Genomic DNA, 19,962 nt, shown 5'->3' with positions numbered 1-19,962 from the left:
TTGTTACTGTAACTCATAAGTATATTTAGTACATTTATTAGTAGCATATTTGCATGCTTCAATTGGTAATGCTGACAGTGCACAATGAACAGAGATTATAGAATCATAGAATCATTTTGGTTGGAAAAGACCTGTAAGATCATCAGGTCCAACCGTTAACCTAACACTGCCAAGTCCACCACTAAACCATGTCCCTAAGTGCCACATCTACACATTTTTTAAATACTTCCAGGGATGGTGACTCACCACTTCCCTGGGCAGCCTGTTCCAGTGCTTGATAACTCTTTCAGTGAAGAATTTTTTCCTAATATCCAATCTAAACCTCCCCTGATGCAACTTGAGACAGTTTCCTTTCATCCTGTCACTTGTTTTACTTGGGAGAAGAGACTGACCCCCACCTCGCTACAACCTCCTTTCAGGTAGTTGTAGGAAGTGATTAACATCTCCCCTCAGCCTCCTTTTCTCCAGAAAAAACAACCCCAGTTCCCTCAGCCACTCCTCATAAGACTTGTGCTCCAGTCCCTTCACCAGCTTTGTTGCTTGTCTTTGGACACACTCCAGCATCTCAACGTCTTTCTTGTATTGAGGGGCCCAAAACCGAACACGGTACTCAAGTTGCGTCCTCACCAGTGCTGAGTACAGGGGGACAATCACATCCCTACTCCTGCTGGCCACACTATTTCTGATACAAGCCAGGATGCTGTTGGCCTTCTTGGCCACCTGGGCACACTGCTGGCTCATATTAGCTGGCTGTCAACCAGCACATCCAGGTCCTTTTCTGCCAGGCAGCTTTCTAGCCTTTCTCTTCCCCAAGCCTGTAGTGTTGTTTGGGGCTGTTGTGACCCAAGTGCAGGACCCAGCACTGACCCTTGTTGAACCTCATACAGTTGGCCTCGGTCCATCGATCCAGCCTGTTCAGATCCCTCTGTAGAGCCTTCCTATCCTCAAGCAGATCGACACTCCCACCCTACTTGGTGTCATCTGCAAACTTACTGAGGGTGTACTCAATTCCCTCATCCAGATCATTGATAAAGAAATTAAACAGAACTGGCCCCAGTACTGAGCCCTTGGGAACACCACTTGTGACTGGCCACCAACTGGATTTAATTCCGTTCACCACAACTCTCTGGGCCCAGTCATCCAGCCAGTTTTTTAGTCAGCAAAGAGCATACCCGTCCAAGCTGTGAGCAGCCAGTTTCTCTAGGAGAATGCTGTGGGAAATGGTGTCAAAGGCTTTACTAAAGTCCAGGTAGACAACATCCACAGCCTCATCCACTAAGTGGGTCAGTTGGTCATAGAAGGAGATCAGGTTAGTCAAACAGGACCTGCCTTTCATAAACCTAGGCTGACTGGGCCTGATCACCTGGTTGTCCTGCACCTGTCCTGTGATGGCACTAAATATGATCTGCTCCATAACCTTCCCCAGCACCAATGTCAGACTGACAGGCCTGTAGTTCCCCAGGTCCTCCTTCTGGCCCTTCTTGTAGATGGGCATCACGTTTGTTAATCTCCAGTCAACTGGGACCTCCCCATTAATGCAACACAACCTTTTATACAAGTCACAAGCTTTTTTTGTGTGTCATTTTGAAATGGTAATAAGTCCTCAAATTGCCCACCTATTTCTAACAGCTAATTCAAATTATAAGAATTCATTGGTCTATCTCATGTTTATTTTGCAGTCACCAGTGAAGCATTTCATCATATAAAGGCATTAGACAAAACGCACAAAGCTCAGGTTCCATCCCTTCAATTTTCCGTATACTCTTGGGGTTTTTTCCCCCCTCAAATGTTTTGTTCTGCAGGAAAATCATGCAGAAGCAGCATGCTTTATAATTTGTTGAAAATGCCACAAGGTTTGTGGTCATTCTGTTATGCATGGTAAATTCTATGCTTGAGGGCCATCTGTTGAAAAGCATCTGTCCTAAATACTCACTAGTCTTATTTTGGTGGCAGGCACTTCCATTCTTGCAGTACAGCGCAGCCATGTGGGGCACTCAAGGCCACTAATAGCCAGACAGTCTTTGAAGAGCTTGGGATCATCTGCAACACAGGCTTTGAAGACAGAATCAAAATCTTAAGATTGTGTGGTTGTCAACTGCCAAGATACGCAGTGAAGAGAGTTTCCAGTGGAGTGTATTGCCAGGCATGCAGGTGCTCTTTTCTATGTTGCTGCTGGTTCCAGGTTTTTCTCAGTTAATAACTCCTTTTGAAAAAAAGGCAGTTGTTTCATCTTAAATTCAGTATTATAAAAAAGCGACTCGAGAACAAACAAATAGTAGATAGACTGGATTAAAGTGATGTGCCCCAAATCAGGGCTGAAGTCTAGAGGGTGGGTCTTCTTGAAGGAGAATCTATCAGCAGTTATTTGCTTTAATGGTATTGGCATGGGATCACAGAGCAGTCAGACCTGTTGAGGTCCCATTGATGGAAGACACATAATGTGTAAGGGACTTCAAAGATGTCCTGCGCTAAAAACTTTATTACATATGAATTCCTGCAGGACAGCATTTGTGTCAGAAGATCCACCATTCCTTTAACACAGTTCAACATTTGACTTGAGGACAAAATGAGCGGGTGAGAAACTGGAGAATGAGAAACTGGAGAGCCTGTTTCTACATTTAAGGTCCCTGCCACTTGGATACTCATTTCCCTGTGAGAAAAGTTAATTCACATTTGCTATTTTAGGCAGAAGACTCCATGTAACTTTTCAGCAGTATCTTGGTTCAAATGGATAATGCAGATGATGCCAACTGGCCTCTGAAAGAGCTGTTAACTTTCCTTTTTTAGAGGAACATTCTCAGTTCTTGTATTTGCTTATCAATCAACACTTTCCCCATATGGAATGAAAACTCATCCAGTAAAACCAAGAAAAAAAGAGCAAAGCAAATACTTTCACGGAAGGTGAAATACACAGTATAAACCAGAAAGTCTTTCCAAATCAGTATGTGATTCATTCAACACAATTTTAACAGGGCGGATATGGTTTAAAGCTCGTTCTGATCTGCGATCACAGTGTTTGGCCAGATGGAAATCCTGCTACAAAAGTGAGGGTGGGTGGAAGAGGAGACAGTGACTAGCTGCACTGATCATCTCTTCATTGTAATGGCTGAAGCACCTAACATCTTTTTTTCTTTTTTTTTTTTTTAAATTCTGAAGGATTATAGAGCAGCTACACATGTAATTACATGCATGTGCACTAGTTTATGCATTCTGCTAGCACCCAAAGTCAACTTATTTACCATGATCATCTGTTGCACATGAATTTGTCTCATGTTCAACATGATGTTCAACGTACAGGTCACACCAAATCCCATCCCTTGCAGAAGTTTAGCTCACAGAGCCGTAAGAACATTTTACCATGAAATATCTTTGTCTTGACGTAAGGATCAGATTTAAAGAATTTTTGATTCTGTGATCAGATACAACATTAGCTACAAGTAAAATATATTCATGTTCCAGAATATTTTATCAAACTACAGTATCCAAAACCAATGCAAGACAGAGTATACATTAGACAATGAGCTTTCTTATGAAAGTTCAGTAACAAGAATTTTGTCAGCTGTAACATACCAGGTAAACACATTTATATTGTCCCACTGCTTCTTCTATTGCATGCTATCCTCCATGAACTTGGCACTCCCTAGCTTTTTATATTCAGGTATGTGCAGTTATATTCCTTACTCCTCTGAATCAATGACGTTAGAATTTTTAATGAGTGGCTAAAATATGTACAGATTTTGTAAAGTTTTACGTAGAAACACATAACATGGCTATGAACAAAACCAGTCCCTATTTAGCTAAATGGATGAATCTCTAAATCATTTCATTCTTATCTCTAAGCCAGAGAATAAAGCTTTGGCAAGTTAATCAGTGTGCACTGGAAGAGTACCTCCCATGAAAATCTTAGCCTGGGGGGGTGTGTGTGTGTGTGAAGCTCAATTACAGCTGATTACCAAACAGCTCAGTTGTAGATGCTTAAACTATTTTGGTTACTATCACTCACTAAAAGCAGGCATAGACTACAAGTATTTCAAGTTATTTTCAGTTTCAGTTTGGTTCTTCTGTTACAACATGTTTTCCACCGTTCAGATTGATGTGAAACCATTAATCTATTCAGCACACAAGATGGAACATTATTACCTTTGCTGTGAATTTTGATTATCAGACTGAAATCACTGGTACAATGCTTCTTTTCCCATAGGCCAGACAGCATACAAGATGTCCATGTTTGTATTTGAAAGATATGTTAAGCACTGTATTATCAGTGGCACAAAGGGAAGGTCTATGACAATAAAGACTTGAAAATACATTGAGTCATCTCCAAACTTTGAGCAATAAAAAGTTTGTATAAAGGTTAGTTTTACCGAGCCAAATGTGTCAATGAAAGTAATCCAGGGAGGAAAAAGTGTGACACAGACCATAGCACATTATATTGACTTCAGTGTTTACAACAGCCAAGAAGTGGCCTCTGAATATTTATGACCATGCTTTACAGCATTCCATGTGCTCTTTCTGGGAGACCTGATTAAGTTGGTAGAATCTGAATAGGAAAACTGAGTCCTTTCCTACTTGCTCCTGAAGCCTAGGGAGGCTTCATATGCACTGGTAAGTTTTATCATAACTAAGAAACATTAGCTGTTTCATTATAAAAATATTGTGGAGATAAGCACTGTATTTAGCCACAAGATAAACATGTCAAGGTCAATTGCAGGACAATGAAAAACATAACACAGACCTTGTTTATCTGCCTTGTAGTAAACAAATTTCTTGTCTCTGCTTATATTTTTATTGCTCTTTAATAGCCTTAATGTTTTAAACAAACTCACAAAACCAACAAAAGAAAACAAAACAACCCAAAAAAACCCCCCAAAGCCAAAATCACAACAACAGCAAAAACCAAAATTCACCTTTGTTTCCAGGAGGACAGAGCTTATGATAACCATCCACTGAAGTGGATGCACTGATGTTCTAAGCAAATAAACCCAGATGTCTGGAAAAGTTCCATCCCTATCTCTTGCTTTGGATATGTATACCTTATATAAAAAGTTAAGAGGAGAAAAGCAGGTATAAATAAATACTATATGAAACCTTTTCATACTGTGCAGAAAGTTTTTGCACATCATAAACTGGGAATTTCTCCCTCTCACAAATTAGTATCACTTTTATTCCCTATGCTACTAACCCTCCTGACACACAGAAAACGTTTTCAGTTCAGAAACCTTCGCTTTTTTTATTGAACAATTAAGCAGTACATTTCATTTCCCTTGCAACTCAGTGACTGGAAGAAATTACAATCCTTGAATAACAGTATGAAATTACAACAGTATAAAATTATAATCAGTAATAGTTATGCAGTAATGAGGATATCTGTTAGGCTGAAGGCTTTTGCCTTCAAGAGATTTATGAAACACTCATCACTCTACTGAGTGATGTAACAGAGTAAGCCTATGGGCTTAGTCAATGGAGGGAATTTAGGATTACAATGTCACTGTCAGATAAAAACAGAGTCTGTATGAGAAAAAATGTGGAAGTATGCCCGTGTCTGGTCTTTGACATTTTTTAAAAAAGATGCAGCTTGTATGTGTTACAGTACCTAAGCTAAGCTCCATGGTGGGTATGAAAAGGCAAGACCTTACACATGGTTCTGTAACCAAATGAATAATCATGGTGATGGGAAGGGAACATTCTGAGCAGAACACTGTGGGGATGGTTGGGTGATTGTGTTTCGTTTGTGGTTGATAACCAATTTGTGGCTGTTAATTATGTCCATTGTATAGCCCCAACCTGATGTGAACCATAGAATAGATAAAGCATATAGTTGGCAGTGGGTGCAAGTAATATTTTATTTTCTGTCAAAATCATGTCCTTTGACTGAACTTTGTGCATTATAATCTAATTATAACACCAAAACACACCTCCACTCTAAAAGCTACCTCCCTTCGAGGTATGACCACCTCTCACTGGGCATGCTCTTGAATTTCTCTAAGTATATAGCTTCAAATCAAAGCAAGAAAACTTTTTACCAATCACAATAAGGTAACTATGTGATGTAAATGTAATTTTGTAGTGATGTAAGTGTGATTTTGTAACCTAGGGGTATAAATGTATAAGGGATTAAAGGCTAGGTGTGCATGTTAGGAGGAAAGATCCCCCATGCACCCAGCGCTGAATAAACCAATGTTGGCTTTCTAAACTGCATTTCTGTTTGGAAAGTTTTTATTGCCGTTTGAGCGGTAACACTTGAAGGCTCTGAGATTCCTCATACCAGCAGCAGTGCTAGCATTCCACCACATGCTCTGCTTGAACTATGCAAGTTTACTTAGGCTGTTCAGAAAAGATGGAAAAATAGGACATCGTGTCTTCTCTTTGTTACTACAGGGATAAAGTTTTATAGACAATCTTCCCTTGTTCCACAGATCCCTGCCTTCTGCTGCAAGACAGTGCCTGTTTGTGAATGCAGATTTTTGGCAAAGCTCTGTCTATCCTTTGGCCAGGGCTGAAGAAGGGGCAGCTCCTCACATTCAGCCTGAGGGGTGGAGTGGCAGGGGTGGTTAGCCAGAGTTCAGTCCTCTGGCAAAGAGCTTGCTACGATTTTATTTGTTCCTTCTATATACAAAGGAACTTAAATTAGCTGTATGCTGTCTGAGACAAGAGAGCCTTTATAAGCTTCAAAATGGCCTAACAAACAGTGCTTCTGTTCCTTCACTGATGTGTGGGACTCTCCTGTGGGATATAAAATGGCTATTGTGTTACTCAGAATGCAGATACAGCTCTCTATCTGGAGCCTGCTTTTTCATGGGGTATTTATAAAACTAGCCAATTTATAGACCGCTCAAGTTTGTCTTAAGAAACAAGGTGTCTTTCAAAAGATAATTTAGATTTAACTCCGTGGGTGCTGTATTACTTGCAAGCTATGAAAAGTGAATGAAACCATGGCAGCAAGCGATCACTGGAGTAGCACCGCTGACACAAAAGGACTGCATGCCTGAACACAGACTGAGGGAGGTTAAACTTGCTCCTGTCTAAGAAAGAACAAGGCTCTGGAAAGGAATCCTGCTCTTTCTAGCTGGCGCGAGCTGGGCATCTTAAAGGGGAGACAGATACCTAACACCACTGGCCTGACTTTCCCTAAGAAAGAGGTTCCACCTCGAAAGAAAATTAGTATTTCTAGGGCTAACAAAGCACCATCTTACAGGGGGTTCTGTCAGGTTTCAACGAAGACAGTGCCCTTCAATAGTTTAAGATCAGAATTAAATGCATTCAAGAGATAAGGTACATGGTTTACAACAAGAGAAACCTACAAAAGAACAGATAATTTTATCATTTTGTATACATAAAGACTGGATATCATTGTAATTCTGGAACATAGAATACACAAACCCATGTACTGTTCTTTTAAAATGTATACTTTTCTAAAACCACAGTAGTTCTCCCTTGGTAAGTGCTAACCACACTGAAAGCTATTCTCTACAAGGAAGTGAGGAGGAAATAAGTAATATATCTAGATAATTGGCAGCCAGATGTTACAGCATCCTCACTACTAACTTGGAATGCACTAAGCAGCAAAGCTGAGATTGCAGAACAAAACAATTCTGAATTCAAGAGTGATCTGAACTGAGACAAAAGGGGCAATATCTTAATGGCAGAAATTAATACTCCAGAGTCCATGATTCCAAAGGCCTCAATTTGCTGAAAATCTCTGGAGAAGTTAGTATGTTTCCCAGCTTCTACAAAAATAAAACCCATGAAAGCATTTAGAAGAGCAGGGCTGCAAAGGAAAGTACTAAAAATTTGGGCTGTTAAGAATTCTTGCAAAGTGCATACTGTTAGAGTCACCTTTGTTGCTTATGCACTAGAGCAGTCTCAACCACAGGAACAGCTACTTCTGTTCCCTTCAGATTCTTGGCTTCATTCAACACACAAAACAAAATGCTCTTGCTCAGGCCATGAATTAGGGATTGGTAGCAAAAGTAATGATAAGACATCACTTCTTGCCAAAATCAGAAGACACAGAAGCAAGTAAATACAGTAAATAGATACTTACTGTAGATGCAGGCAATAAATAAATAAAGTATAATAGTCAAAGGAAATGCAAGAAAAGAAAAAAATATTTATTGCCTATGGCAATAGACGTTTCTGTACACTGGTGCGAAAGTCACCCAACTAACACTTCTTAGAGGTGCTCGCTAATGGTGTATTGCATGTTTTCTAGCTAACCCACCTCATATACCTTTAACCTTAGTGTCAAAGTACATTATGTTTGCAGCTAAAAGCAAAGCCATAGGGAGGCTGAGCATTTAACCTGTAGCATTCAGTACACCTTGAGCATCATTTCTAAAGGAGCATTCAAAGGGAAAATTACCTGCTTTGGTCTAAGCTAGAGTAATTACTTTCAGTGTCCCATTAACTGAGTATCTAAACCCAGCATTTGAAATTAAGCAGGAGAATCACCAACAAAATAAAGAACTACACTAAAAGCCACAAAATTTTCCAGGGCAAGTCCTAACTCTTAGCAACAGCAATGGAAACCATTTAACAACAAAGCATTCAGTAGATTAACTCAACGATTTGCTGAAGCTGCCCTCAGAAGACTATCTACTGCTCAACGATTTGCTGAAGCTGCCCTCAGAAGACTATCTACCGCTAATTGTTTAAGAGTTGCAAGAGTAACGGGCAAAGCCCCAGCAACTGAAACATAGAGAGATGTCTTGAACTGGGTAGAAGATTACTTTATTACTAAAGATAATTTTATTCTGTGTTGATGTTATTTGCTTTTGATAATTATTAAAATGAGGCAAATTAAACAGGAAGGGGTTTTTTTCCAGTTAAAAACACAACACTGTAACTATTATTGCATCAAAATCCATGGTCAAATTTATTGGAAATTCTACTATCAAGATCCTGCCTAAGATGACAGTCATAGCCTAAGCAATAAAACTATACATAACATGAATTATCATCTGAACATCTTCTAATGCATACAATTTAAATGAATGTCTGTGATTTTTATTCAGGTTTTAAATAAATTATGTTGGCTTCCTTCTATGTCCAGCACCTTCTGATGCAGTCATGTGAAATACTTTTTTTAACTTACCGTTTTAAAAGAATTTTGCACAGAAAAAGTGACAGCTAACAATAGCTTTGCTGCTATTTTTAGCAGCAAAGAATTAAGACCTCAAAGAAGAATCCTTTATTAATAAAATTCATAGCTAGATCACTTTAAATCTTTAACCATGTAATCATCTACTACCAACAACTTTTCCATGCCTGCACATTTACAAACTGTATTGTGGCAAAAAGCCTCCAAAACATTCATTCCTTTGATAAAGGATCTCCTTGACACAAGCATAGCTACTGCCAAGCTCTCTTGTCAACTTCACTTGCCTGGCAAGATGGCATCATGGATATCACATCTCTTTCCTCAGATGGAGGAAAACCTATTAAAAATCACAAAGGTCACAAGTCTTCTGACAGTACTATTTTGATATTATCAAATATAAGCAGAGAGATCATGGAACACTGAAGCCATGAAAACACATACAGAGACCAAGAGTAGGATAGCCTCAAACACTGAATTGCATTTCCTCTTATTGCCATTACCCAACTGCCTAATGGCTTCACACTGATTTCGGACACTGAATATTAACATGACACTCCCTGTTGGCAATTAATGGCATTAAATCTTTCTTGGACAATTCTTCATTGTTCACTTTTTTTTAAAAATATTTAAATATAAAAAAAATTATGATTAAAATAGTACTGCTAAATTGTATTTCTCCAATTTGCATATGTTTAAATTCACCAGGTGTATGTCCTATTTATAAAGAAATAACCATTGTTGTGTTAGTTGCCTTCATATACAATTCAGTTTCAAATTATTTAAGAAGTAGGGGTATCTTACCAGGACTGGTTCTGTACAGTGCAGACGGGCTGCTGACCTTTTGACTGGAGGGAATCCGCTGATGGTATAGTGGAGGTGTTTTCACTAGGACAGAAGGAAAAGCATAATTCCTCTTCAGTAACAGGTAAAATGTTAACAATGCTATTAAAATAAATAAATGTGACAGATATTTCCTTACCATATGATGTCTCTGGTGACAAAAGAAAAGCTGGTGTGGATGGGAGACCCTCATTCCCATTTTTTGTTGGGGAGAAGATTCCCCCATCTATTTCATCTTGGTAACATGCAACAGCCGTCTAAAAAGGGCACAAAACCCAAAATTACAGTCTGAAAATTCCCACTTAACCCTACAAAATAGTGGGGCATTTTTCATCAGATTACAGAGAGTTTCCTATAATCTGATCCACTTTTCCAACAGACAGATCTTGGAACACTGAAAACATGCAAACACACAGAGAGAATGTCCTTAAACATTGAATTGCGTTTCTGAGATAACTATAGTCATTTGTGCTTCTTATTGCCACGATGCAACTGCTGAATTGCTTCACACTGATTTTGGACACTGAATGTGAACATGGGACTCCCTATTGGCCATTTGCTTCAATAAATGTTTCTTGAAAAATTCTTCATTGTTTACCTCCTTGGTCTCCCCAGCAGGAATCGGTGATCCTGGATTTATAGCCTGGTCAGTAGCAGGAGGCTTCATCCATCCATACCTGTTATACGATGGCTGCCCAGGGACATCATTGTCATACTGCCCAACACTTAACTTCCTGATCCTTCCCCCTGTTTCATCATCATCTTGCATACCTGTTGCTGAAAACAAATAGGTAAACTGATTCGTGAATTAATTTTTTTTTTTTTCAGTTAGAGCTGGTAAAACAAACGTCACTATTGTGTGAATCACTTCAGTAATTCCGTTCAAGAATGCTCATGAAATAACTGGTTTCATAACTGCTTTACAAAAACGGGGCGGGGGGGAAATCAGTTGTAGTTAGCCTTGCTGACGCAAGTTGGAATGTATTTGCAGTACACCTGGTTCCAGAGGAGTGAAGCGGCACGTTTCTGCTGACGCTCACTGCTGAAGTGAGCCGCCGTGCCAGCGGCAGGGCCTGCCGGCAGGGGCCGCCACGGGCAGCCAAATGGGAAACCGCTCTCGCCATCCCGAACACACGGCTGCAGCTCTCAGCGGCACAGCCATGGCTGCTGCCCAGGACTACAGCTCCACTTTAGCTAGCACAGACCTTGGCCCTTATAAACCCAGCTCACTGTGCACCTTTTGTGACACACACGGCAATCACACTTAATCACAAAAATTAGGTATTAGATACACACAGGAGCTGTAACTTTTTGGAGTCTGAGGAACAGAGCACAAACAAGAGTAAACTCAGCCGGCAGAACAATCCAGGATATTCAAGGGCATAAAGCAGTATTTGTTTCCAAAGTCGGTAATTAAGAGAGCGTCATTACTGTGTAGTCACAAGACAGCACAAAAATAACCGTATACATAGGAACTTTTCAGATATTCCTCTCAGAGTTTTAATTGTCTATATATACAAAAAGATCTTTGAGAATTAGCTATTTCTCTTAAAAGAGCTGAGGATTTCTAAAAGAACTTACTTTCATTCCTTGTTGTCATTTAAACTCTTCCAATAATTTCCAACTGTAAGTATGTGTTGATTAAGTGCATCTCCTACACACTCTGATCATGGAGCTGCAACAGTAGGAGTCCATAGCATGCCCTTCATCTAAACCAGCAGGAGGGCTGAACCAGCCACTTTGGTAGAGAAAAGACAATAGTGTACACCTTCCACACACGTCCATTCCCTAATCTGAAGTAGCTGACAGAAACCAAGGTGTAAAATCTGGCATGCAGTGTAAGTGCCTGTATTACAGACATTTCACCTTGATTACATAGCACAATTATACAACATCAATGCACAAAGAGGTTTCTGTATAGAAGTTTTTATTCAAGATTAAAATGTAGATAGGGATTTCAGACTAAAATCCATGGTACTTAAGTGATTCTGCCTTGACATACATATGTATCAACTTGCTGGCAAGGAGTGACTTATCCTAAAAATATTAATAAATCTCTTGTAAAACTACAGAATTAGACACTTTCAAAAATCCAACTCTGCTACCATCAAAGCCAGTGTGATAGTAACTACTACTAAAGCCAATAAACAAATAAAACCCCTGCTAGTCACTTTTGAAAATTCCACCAATAGGGTTAAATTTCAGGGTCCAAATTTAGCCAGTTATTTATTTTATCAAGTCAATATAAATATACCTAGCACATCTTGGAAAAGACACAGCTGAAATTCTGTTTTTAACAGTACAACTTTGAAAACTAAAACACTTTGTAAGCACTCATATTTCAAACACTTATTTAACCCTTTTCCCCCTGTCTAGAAACTTTATGTGTGGCCTTTCAGGTGGAAAGAATATCTTCTGAAGACACTGTGAGCAAACTACATGCATCAAACAAGATCTTTGAAGCCAGAAAGGACATGAAATCACAAATAACTTCTAAACCTCTTAAGTGATGCTAAAAAGTCATGAAGATTTCCATTGAAATTGAGGATACTTTGGAATGTAGACAGAGTTCATACTACTCCAGAATATACCAAATTTTTGCATTGGAATTCTTTTTTTATTTGCAATTTCTGTAAAGAAAAATAAGTGGAAATCACTGTGCAGAATCTCAGCCTTCTAAGAGACCATCTGTAACCAGGCACTCCCAGTCCCGCGGCTCCTCTGCAGGAGGCAACAGGAGCCAGGAACAGCACATGAGCGTTTCACTCCATTGTAACCAAGTTACTAAGGTACAGGCAGTTTCTTTCTGAATGTGCCTCTCCTACTTGATATAAACATGTAGACTACTTTACGAGAGAGAATGTCTACCTTTTGGATGGGTCAAAACAGACTTTAAGATTTAGCGCAGATTTTACTTGTTATGCTAACGAGAGAATTTCATCATCAATGATATTCATACATTCATGTCATTAGTATTCATACACTTGTGAAGCTTGTAATTTCTACTAAGTTAATATAGTCTTCAGAAATCTGCAACCAGGTATCTCAGGGAAACTGGACGTTTTCCTTAAATAGGCTGAAGTGCTTTATGTATCAAATTCCCAGCAGATGTTGGACAACATAGGGGAGAAGTTGAGCTAATGGATTGCAAGAGAGCTTAAAGCAAGTAATTTTAATCTAAGTGATGAAAATTAAGTGAAGAAGTCAGCAAAAAATTACTTTTAGTTAGTTTATTAGTTTTGCAAATGTACGTTAGAGCTGCCTCACCTAATGTAACAGGTGTTTAGAGCTATTAATTTAAAAGGTGTCTTTTTACAGTGTAAAGTGTCAGGATTCAAGTCTTCCTAGAAGTCACATCATTTGGTTTTGTTCTTGTACTTTAGCTTGAAGTTTTGGCAGAGCTTTGTAAGTATCTTCGGAGCACATATTTATTTCTTTGAAAGCTTTTTGTATACTCTCATTTCTCTCTTTTCTTTTGTGAACTACAAAAATAATTTTGTTTTCCCTGAAGAACAAATAACATTCCAACAGATTGGCATCAGAACAGCAACAGGCATTTATCTTGTCAGATGGTTATCACCATGCCAATGCTACAGCTAACAGAAGCATGGCTAGTGGTTAAAGGTTAATCTTTGGTTTCTTTAGCTGCTTAGCTTTCATGGAGTACTATTGAGAGGTATTTATAACTATTAGAAAACAACTCTAAGCTAAAAAACTTGTCTGCAGTGGCATGTCAACAACAGTGGTCTGTCTTGTATATTAGCAGTTATCCCAGCTAAACTTCAAAAACTATTATGTTCACCCTTCATGTGTTACATGTTTGTATATACTGACTGCATGAGGCACAGTATTAAAAAGGTCCACGTTTACTTTCAGTTACCACAACAACTAGTAAGATTATGCTTACATGTTTCCACTTGATTCACAGGGCTTGTGGGCTAGCCTCAAAACCAACTTTATGTGAGTGGGGCAAGCACAGCGTACGTGGTAGGACTCTCTGGGAAGAACCTTTCTGGTGGAGGTGGAAAACCAAGCTGGATTGATAGCCCTTCTGCCCATTATGGAAGTCCTTATAATTTGTAAAACAGAGCTATTCTTTTTTCCAAAACCCAGCATAGTCCATTGAAGACCTTCCCTTAACTTCTACCTAGTTTGTATTACAGCCAACTGTGCAAATTACAGTCAAACTTACAACAGGCAATTATAAAACAAATTTCCTAAGAAATATGGAAGTTTCAGCATCTTGATCTTTACCCCTCTATAAGGGGCTCTAAATCACATTATGACTTTGTGCATAAAGAGGTGCAGTCACCTTTAAAGATTTGAATAATACTTCAGGCCACTCAACTGCCCTTCTATTCCTCTGCATTGTTTTTCTTCGTATAAGGGGTTTTTTTTTGCTTTTTAAACAAAAGCAATGTACTATAGAAAAGACTTAAATAAACCCTATAAATAAACTTATTCAAACTGCTTGGGGGGGGAGGGGGGAAGATCGTGACATATTGAATCACAACAGGATAAAAATGCTTTAGACTCTCCAGATTCACATGTTATCCTGGTTGGGAATACACGTAAATAAAAACCATATTTAGCAGTTATTTATCCATTGAATAACCTGCAGGCTCCATAATGTACTTCAAATTATTGAAATAATAATAATTTGCTCTCATTTAGCATTAAGGAATCAGGATAGAATAGAACAGAACAGAATAGAATAATTGCAGTTGGAAGGGATCTACAACAATCATCAGGTCCAAACTGCCTGAGCACTTCAGGGCTGACCAAAAGTTCAAGCATGGCATTGAGGGCGTTGTGCAAATGCCTCTGCAACACTGACCAGCGTGGGGCATGGAGCACCCCGCTAGGAAGCCTGTTCCAGGGTTTGGCAACCCCCTTGGGAAAGAAATGTTTCCTCATGTCACATCCGAACCTCCCCTGATGGTCGCAGCTTGGAGTCATTCCCCTGCGCCCTGGCCCTGGGTCCCAGGGAGAAGAGAGCAGCACCTCCCTCTGCACCTCCCCTCCGCAGGAAGCTGGAGAGAGCAGTGAGGTTGCCCCTCAGCCCCCTTCTCTCCAAACTAGACAAGCCCAGAGTCCTCAGCCGCTCCTCAGAGGACATGCCTGCCAGCCCCTTCGCCACCTTTGCTGCCCTCCTTGGGATGCATTCAAGGACCTTCACATCCTTCTTACCTTGTGGGTACCCCAGAACTGGACACAGTACTCAAGGTGAGGCTGCACCAATGCTAAATACAGTGTGATAATGACCTTATAGAGCAGTTTTATTTGACAATACTGCCTTCAATCAACTACAGAGCAGTTTAGACAATACCAGATATTGATATCAAATCACCAACAATTAACTTCAAACTGGAGCCATTAATTGTAAATTTTTCACATTTAAATGTAAGACCAAACACGTTTTCATTTAGAGTATCTTTTGGAAATTAACAAAGATCTACATCAGCTTCAATGCTTAATGAAAATGTGTTAGATTGTAAGATTTGATTTGTAATTTTATAACTAAATGGGTGATCAAAGCTTGTATATATATGATGTTTTGTTTTTCTAAATCAAAAGGTGCTATCAAGCTGTGAACCCAATACTATTAACTGAAATTTCACATTGGGCTTAACAAGTTTGAAAAATTCTATTGTACTGACAATCTGGAAAGTAAGAATTGCTGCCATCAAAAGGGAAGAAATTGATTATTCAGTTTTTACAAAATACTAATCTTAAAAGTTCTGTGCTGAAATTGTCTGACAGGTTACAAAGATGGTGAATTGTTTTGGCATTGAAATATAAATGTAACTTGTAAACTAATTTTAACCACTTCAATCATCAACACTTGAGTAACAGTTAAGATAGTCTTCTCTGGATAGAGCTTAAGTAACACTAACTATTATTTCACAGATAGCTTCTCACTTAGTTAACTTCATTTACTCCCTAGCAGGATTTTCGGAATTTTGAATTCATTTCAACACTACCCTTTCACAAGAGACAAAAGGTAACATCCATACGTTTAAGAAAATCTAACAAGCATGTACACAAGCCACATGTACATGGTTTAAGAAAACCACATGCAGTTTGAAGAAACAAAAACTTACTAGGATGTATGTTTAATCAGTCAACCAACACAACAGATGCTGTAATTTAAAAAAAATACCCACAACAAATAACTGACTCTGAAGATAGACAACTGAGAAATCATTGTTGTCTATAAGCAAGCATGTCACACACAGACAAGCATAGGGAGGAACAGACAAAGTAGATGCACTTCAAGTGAGCTTCTCACCGTAGCTTCAATCTGTATGAAAAGTTAGCATGACATAAGAGAGGCTAACAGTTCAACCCACAGATCGATAAAACTAAGGGTTCTCTTGAGAAAAGTGTAGTGAAAACTCCCACAAGGCTGTTTTTCCAGTGCCCCTTTCACAGACCTCAGCATAGTCACGAAGGCTGAAATAACACCCTGGGGAGAATTACGTTAGCATTGCAGAAATTCCAGATACCGCTGCTTATACAGCAGTTTAAAAAGATCTGCATTACTCTGAGTACTCATTACTGTGAAACATGGGGGTTCAATCCAACAGGATGCTTAAACATTCATCAAGAAAAAAAAAAAGTCTGTAAGTTAACTTCTAACAGACAAGCCTTCAGGGACTGCCCCACATACCATAAAATGTTACCACAACACTACCCAAATCAAAAGTGATTTGCTTCTCTGGCACCATTTGTCATCTACAAAGTTTACGATTTTTGCAGAAGGCATTTAATGATCAAGCTTTCAAGACAGCCTTATGCTTAAACCAAAGCAATTCTATTTTAAGAATTTAGAATCAGCTTTACAATCACTGTTACAAATTTAAAGGAAAAATAGCATCTTCAAAGATAGCAAGACAAAACTCGAGCTAAACGTTGTGGTGGAAAAAGGACAATCCAGTTGAAACAAAATCATGGATTTTTGATGCAAGTGCTAACACACTATTTTGTTATGCTCAAATTTTCAGATTCACAGCTCTATAGGAACACTGTTTCAAAGGGATTAATCAGAACAAAAGCCAACTGAGCTGTGTCTGTGATATCTTCAGTGCCTTAATCTTTCCAAATGTAGTAGGAAGTGCTATTGCAGCCAGAAAAAAAATCTCTTTGTTCTTGAAAAAATACCCCATGTTTAGCAATGATTCACAAGCAAACTATTCTTTTTTCCTCTATCTATAATGGGTAGTAGACTAGGAGTCCAAACTCCTTATAAACCATTAGTGTAACAAGCAATGAAAAGGTCTAAACTCTACTCTAAATCCAAGTAGGCCATTAAACCTGTCAGGACACAGCAGCTTCACAGGTCTGGCCACTTTAGTTTCTTAGCCTTTTCACACTGTGCCAAGCATAGGCAGCAAGGCTGTTGCAAAATCCAAACTGGTACCTCCAAACCAGAGATGTCAAAATGATGCTACACTCAGGCCCATACCCTGAAAGTTACAGGATTGATAAAAATCTGTGGAATAAGTACATGACACAAATTAAATTAAAAATTACTGTGCTGCTAAATGTAACTAAAATTCCATTTTTAACTTTAAAAATTAACTAAAAATTAATTTAACTAAATTTAGTTTTGCTTAAAGGATTTAATTTAGTTAAACCTCCTGTTTTAACTTAAAAACTCCGGTTTTAACTTTAGTTTAGCTAAAAATTCCATTTAAATTTACTGTTAACCACTGCAAAATTAAGTACCAAAATTTTCCTGTGCGATGGAAACTACAACAGGTTTTGTAGTGTATTTTTAGCACATGCAAATAAGGCACATGAGGATTTGGACATGCTTTGTTCTCCTGTCACTTTACAACCTATTATAGATGGACTGGGTTTGCTCTCCAATAGAATATCACAGAGTGAATGGAAACATCTGGAACAGTTCAATGCTTTTTCAATGCTTTTAAAAATTATTATTTAATGAAGTATGCAAAAAGGATTTCTTCCCCTCTCCTTTGTCTGCAGATACACTGATTTATGATACCATAATTTGGACCAGCTTCAAAGATTTATTTTTGATAGAGGAAAGATCTCTGAAGATGTTCCAGACACTTGTAATCAGATGTTTAGCCACCTCATTTTTACTCATATTGCATGTTGGAATTTTTTTGAGGGAGGGAAGATGGCTTTGTCTAATGTTCAATTCTTTACTGAACTCATAAACTATATAAACTCCACACAAAATGTAAGACTGTGAACTGTGTATCTGTGTTCTCCCTACCACATTTAGATGACCTAAGGATGTTTTAAGATGATATTTTCAAACACAATAACTCACGCATGAAGAAGAATTAGAATCAGCTGAGAGCAACAATATAAGATCAACCTTACGGAAAATACAGTCCCTCTCTTCTTCATGCTGGCCGATTTAGATAGACATGCATCTCTTGGTCACAGCAATGGAAACGGGCTGCTTCCAAATGTTGAATGCATGTGTTCAAGTGCTTTGCCTTAGTTTTATCACATAATTCTTCAACTGCTTCTAACATTTTTCTAAAGATGCAAATTATAACATCTGAAGAGTGAAAAGGTGGGTGGGGATGAGACATGGGAGACAGTAATTGTAGTTTTTACTGAAAATGGGTAAAAACCTTTCTGTTCTCTACATTTATTAACAGATTCTTGCTTTTACAGTTTTCTAGGTAGATGCAAAACATTGGTTTAGCTTTCCTTCTCCAACCAATAAGCATAAGCTTTGTGATAAAAGATGGCTAGTTCAAGGAAATAAGTCTTACAAATGATCTTTAACAGTAAACCAAGTCATGTATTATCAGGCCTGAAAGAATATACATAAAGGGGGAACATAAGGCTGCAGAGAAAAGCTTACATATGCATCAAAATTTCTTCAGGCTACGAACTTTCCTATTATTTAAAATTAAGAACCACTGCAGAACTTTGTTACTAGTAAATCACAGCTTCATTTACTACCAGAAACTCATCTCCATGTAAGTCAGCTCACGTAAAAGCAAAAACTTCGAAAACCTTAATAAACAGCGCACTGATTCACCTCTGAGAAGCGATGCATATAGCACTGAAGGAGAAAAGAGGTCATCAGCCACTGTTCTACATGACTCATGAAGACACATCCTAGCAAAAAATAAATTAAAGGATCACTGTCTGCTTCTTCCTATTCTCAAACAGGAGCACTTAACCCAAGACATCATTCTGGACAGAACCCAGAACTCTACTACATGGGTAGTCAGTAGTTTGTGCCATGTTAACTGATGTTAAGGGTACACGTGTATAAAAACCTCTAGGAAGAAGTGTGAAAAGAGAGGTGAATCAGTGCAGAATCAGTGCCTATCGGTCAATCAGTGCAAAAACATACAAGCAATGAGAGGTAAGAATGCACCATAATGTACATCACAGCTGACACACACACGTTTCATTCTTAAGCTCATTCTTTCAGCTTTGCAGGGCACTGGAAACATGCACATGCCTTCTTAAGGCATACATTTTCTGCATGCTCATGCAGAAAACCAGATAATCCCAGTATCCTCTTGTAATTCAACCCTCAAGTTAGGCACACACACGACGCATCACATAATCCCATTCATCTCCAGCACTATTTGCTTCCACTTGCTCAGAATACCTCATTCATCTATTTAACCTCACTCAGAGCAATTCAGCCCTGACCCGCCAACTCCCTCCATCACAGGCCAATTCATTCTCTTGATATACTTGTAAAGTCAAGGACTGTTTAAGTCACAGGGTATAGAGCTCCCCCTAAAACCTGACTGTGTAAGACATTACACATCAATGAACAACTGCTGTTTTGGTTATCCTTTATTCATGGCTATTTCCTCATCCCCATGGCAGCCAGCATCTCTTTGTGCTATCAGTTACACCTCCTGTGCTGCAGTAGTTTCAACAGCTAATTAATTGCCTTGGAGAACCTCCTGCTTATCCTAATTCTATGAGCCTTCTCCAAGGTAAGGTAAACCACATCCAACAGGCCTGTGCTCTGTTACCACAAACTGGCAATGAACAAC

The 19,962-nt window shown here is 38.8% G+C and overlaps 1 protein-coding gene across 10 annotated transcripts in view; it reads right to left on the bottom strand.

Moving 5' to 3' along the window:
* Positions 1-19,962, bottom strand: part of TNS3 (tensin 3) — a 262,648-nt gene that overhangs the window by 51,549 nt on the left and 191,137 nt on the right. For all 10 annotated transcript variants that reach the window (XM_054817660.1, XM_054817661.1, XM_054817662.1 and 7 more), the window contains 3 exons: positions 10,539-10,717; positions 10,080-10,197; positions 9,902-9,985 (listed from right to left, as the gene is read on the bottom strand). In XM_054817660.1, the coding sequence (XP_054673635.1) occupies positions 9,902-9,985; positions 10,080-10,197; positions 10,539-10,717 (381 nt within the window). The remainder of the gene's footprint in view (positions 1-9,901; positions 9,986-10,079; positions 10,198-10,538; positions 10,718-19,962) is intronic.

Source organism: Grus americana, chromosome 2 (genome assembly GCF_028858705.1).
Source record: "Grus americana isolate bGruAme1 chromosome 2, bGruAme1.mat, whole genome shotgun sequence".
Lineage (NCBI taxonomy): Eukaryota > Metazoa > Chordata > Aves > Gruiformes > Gruidae > Grus > Grus americana.
The sequence above is the reverse complement of the archived record's forward strand: the minus strand, read 5'-3'. Positions and strand labels throughout refer to the sequence as shown.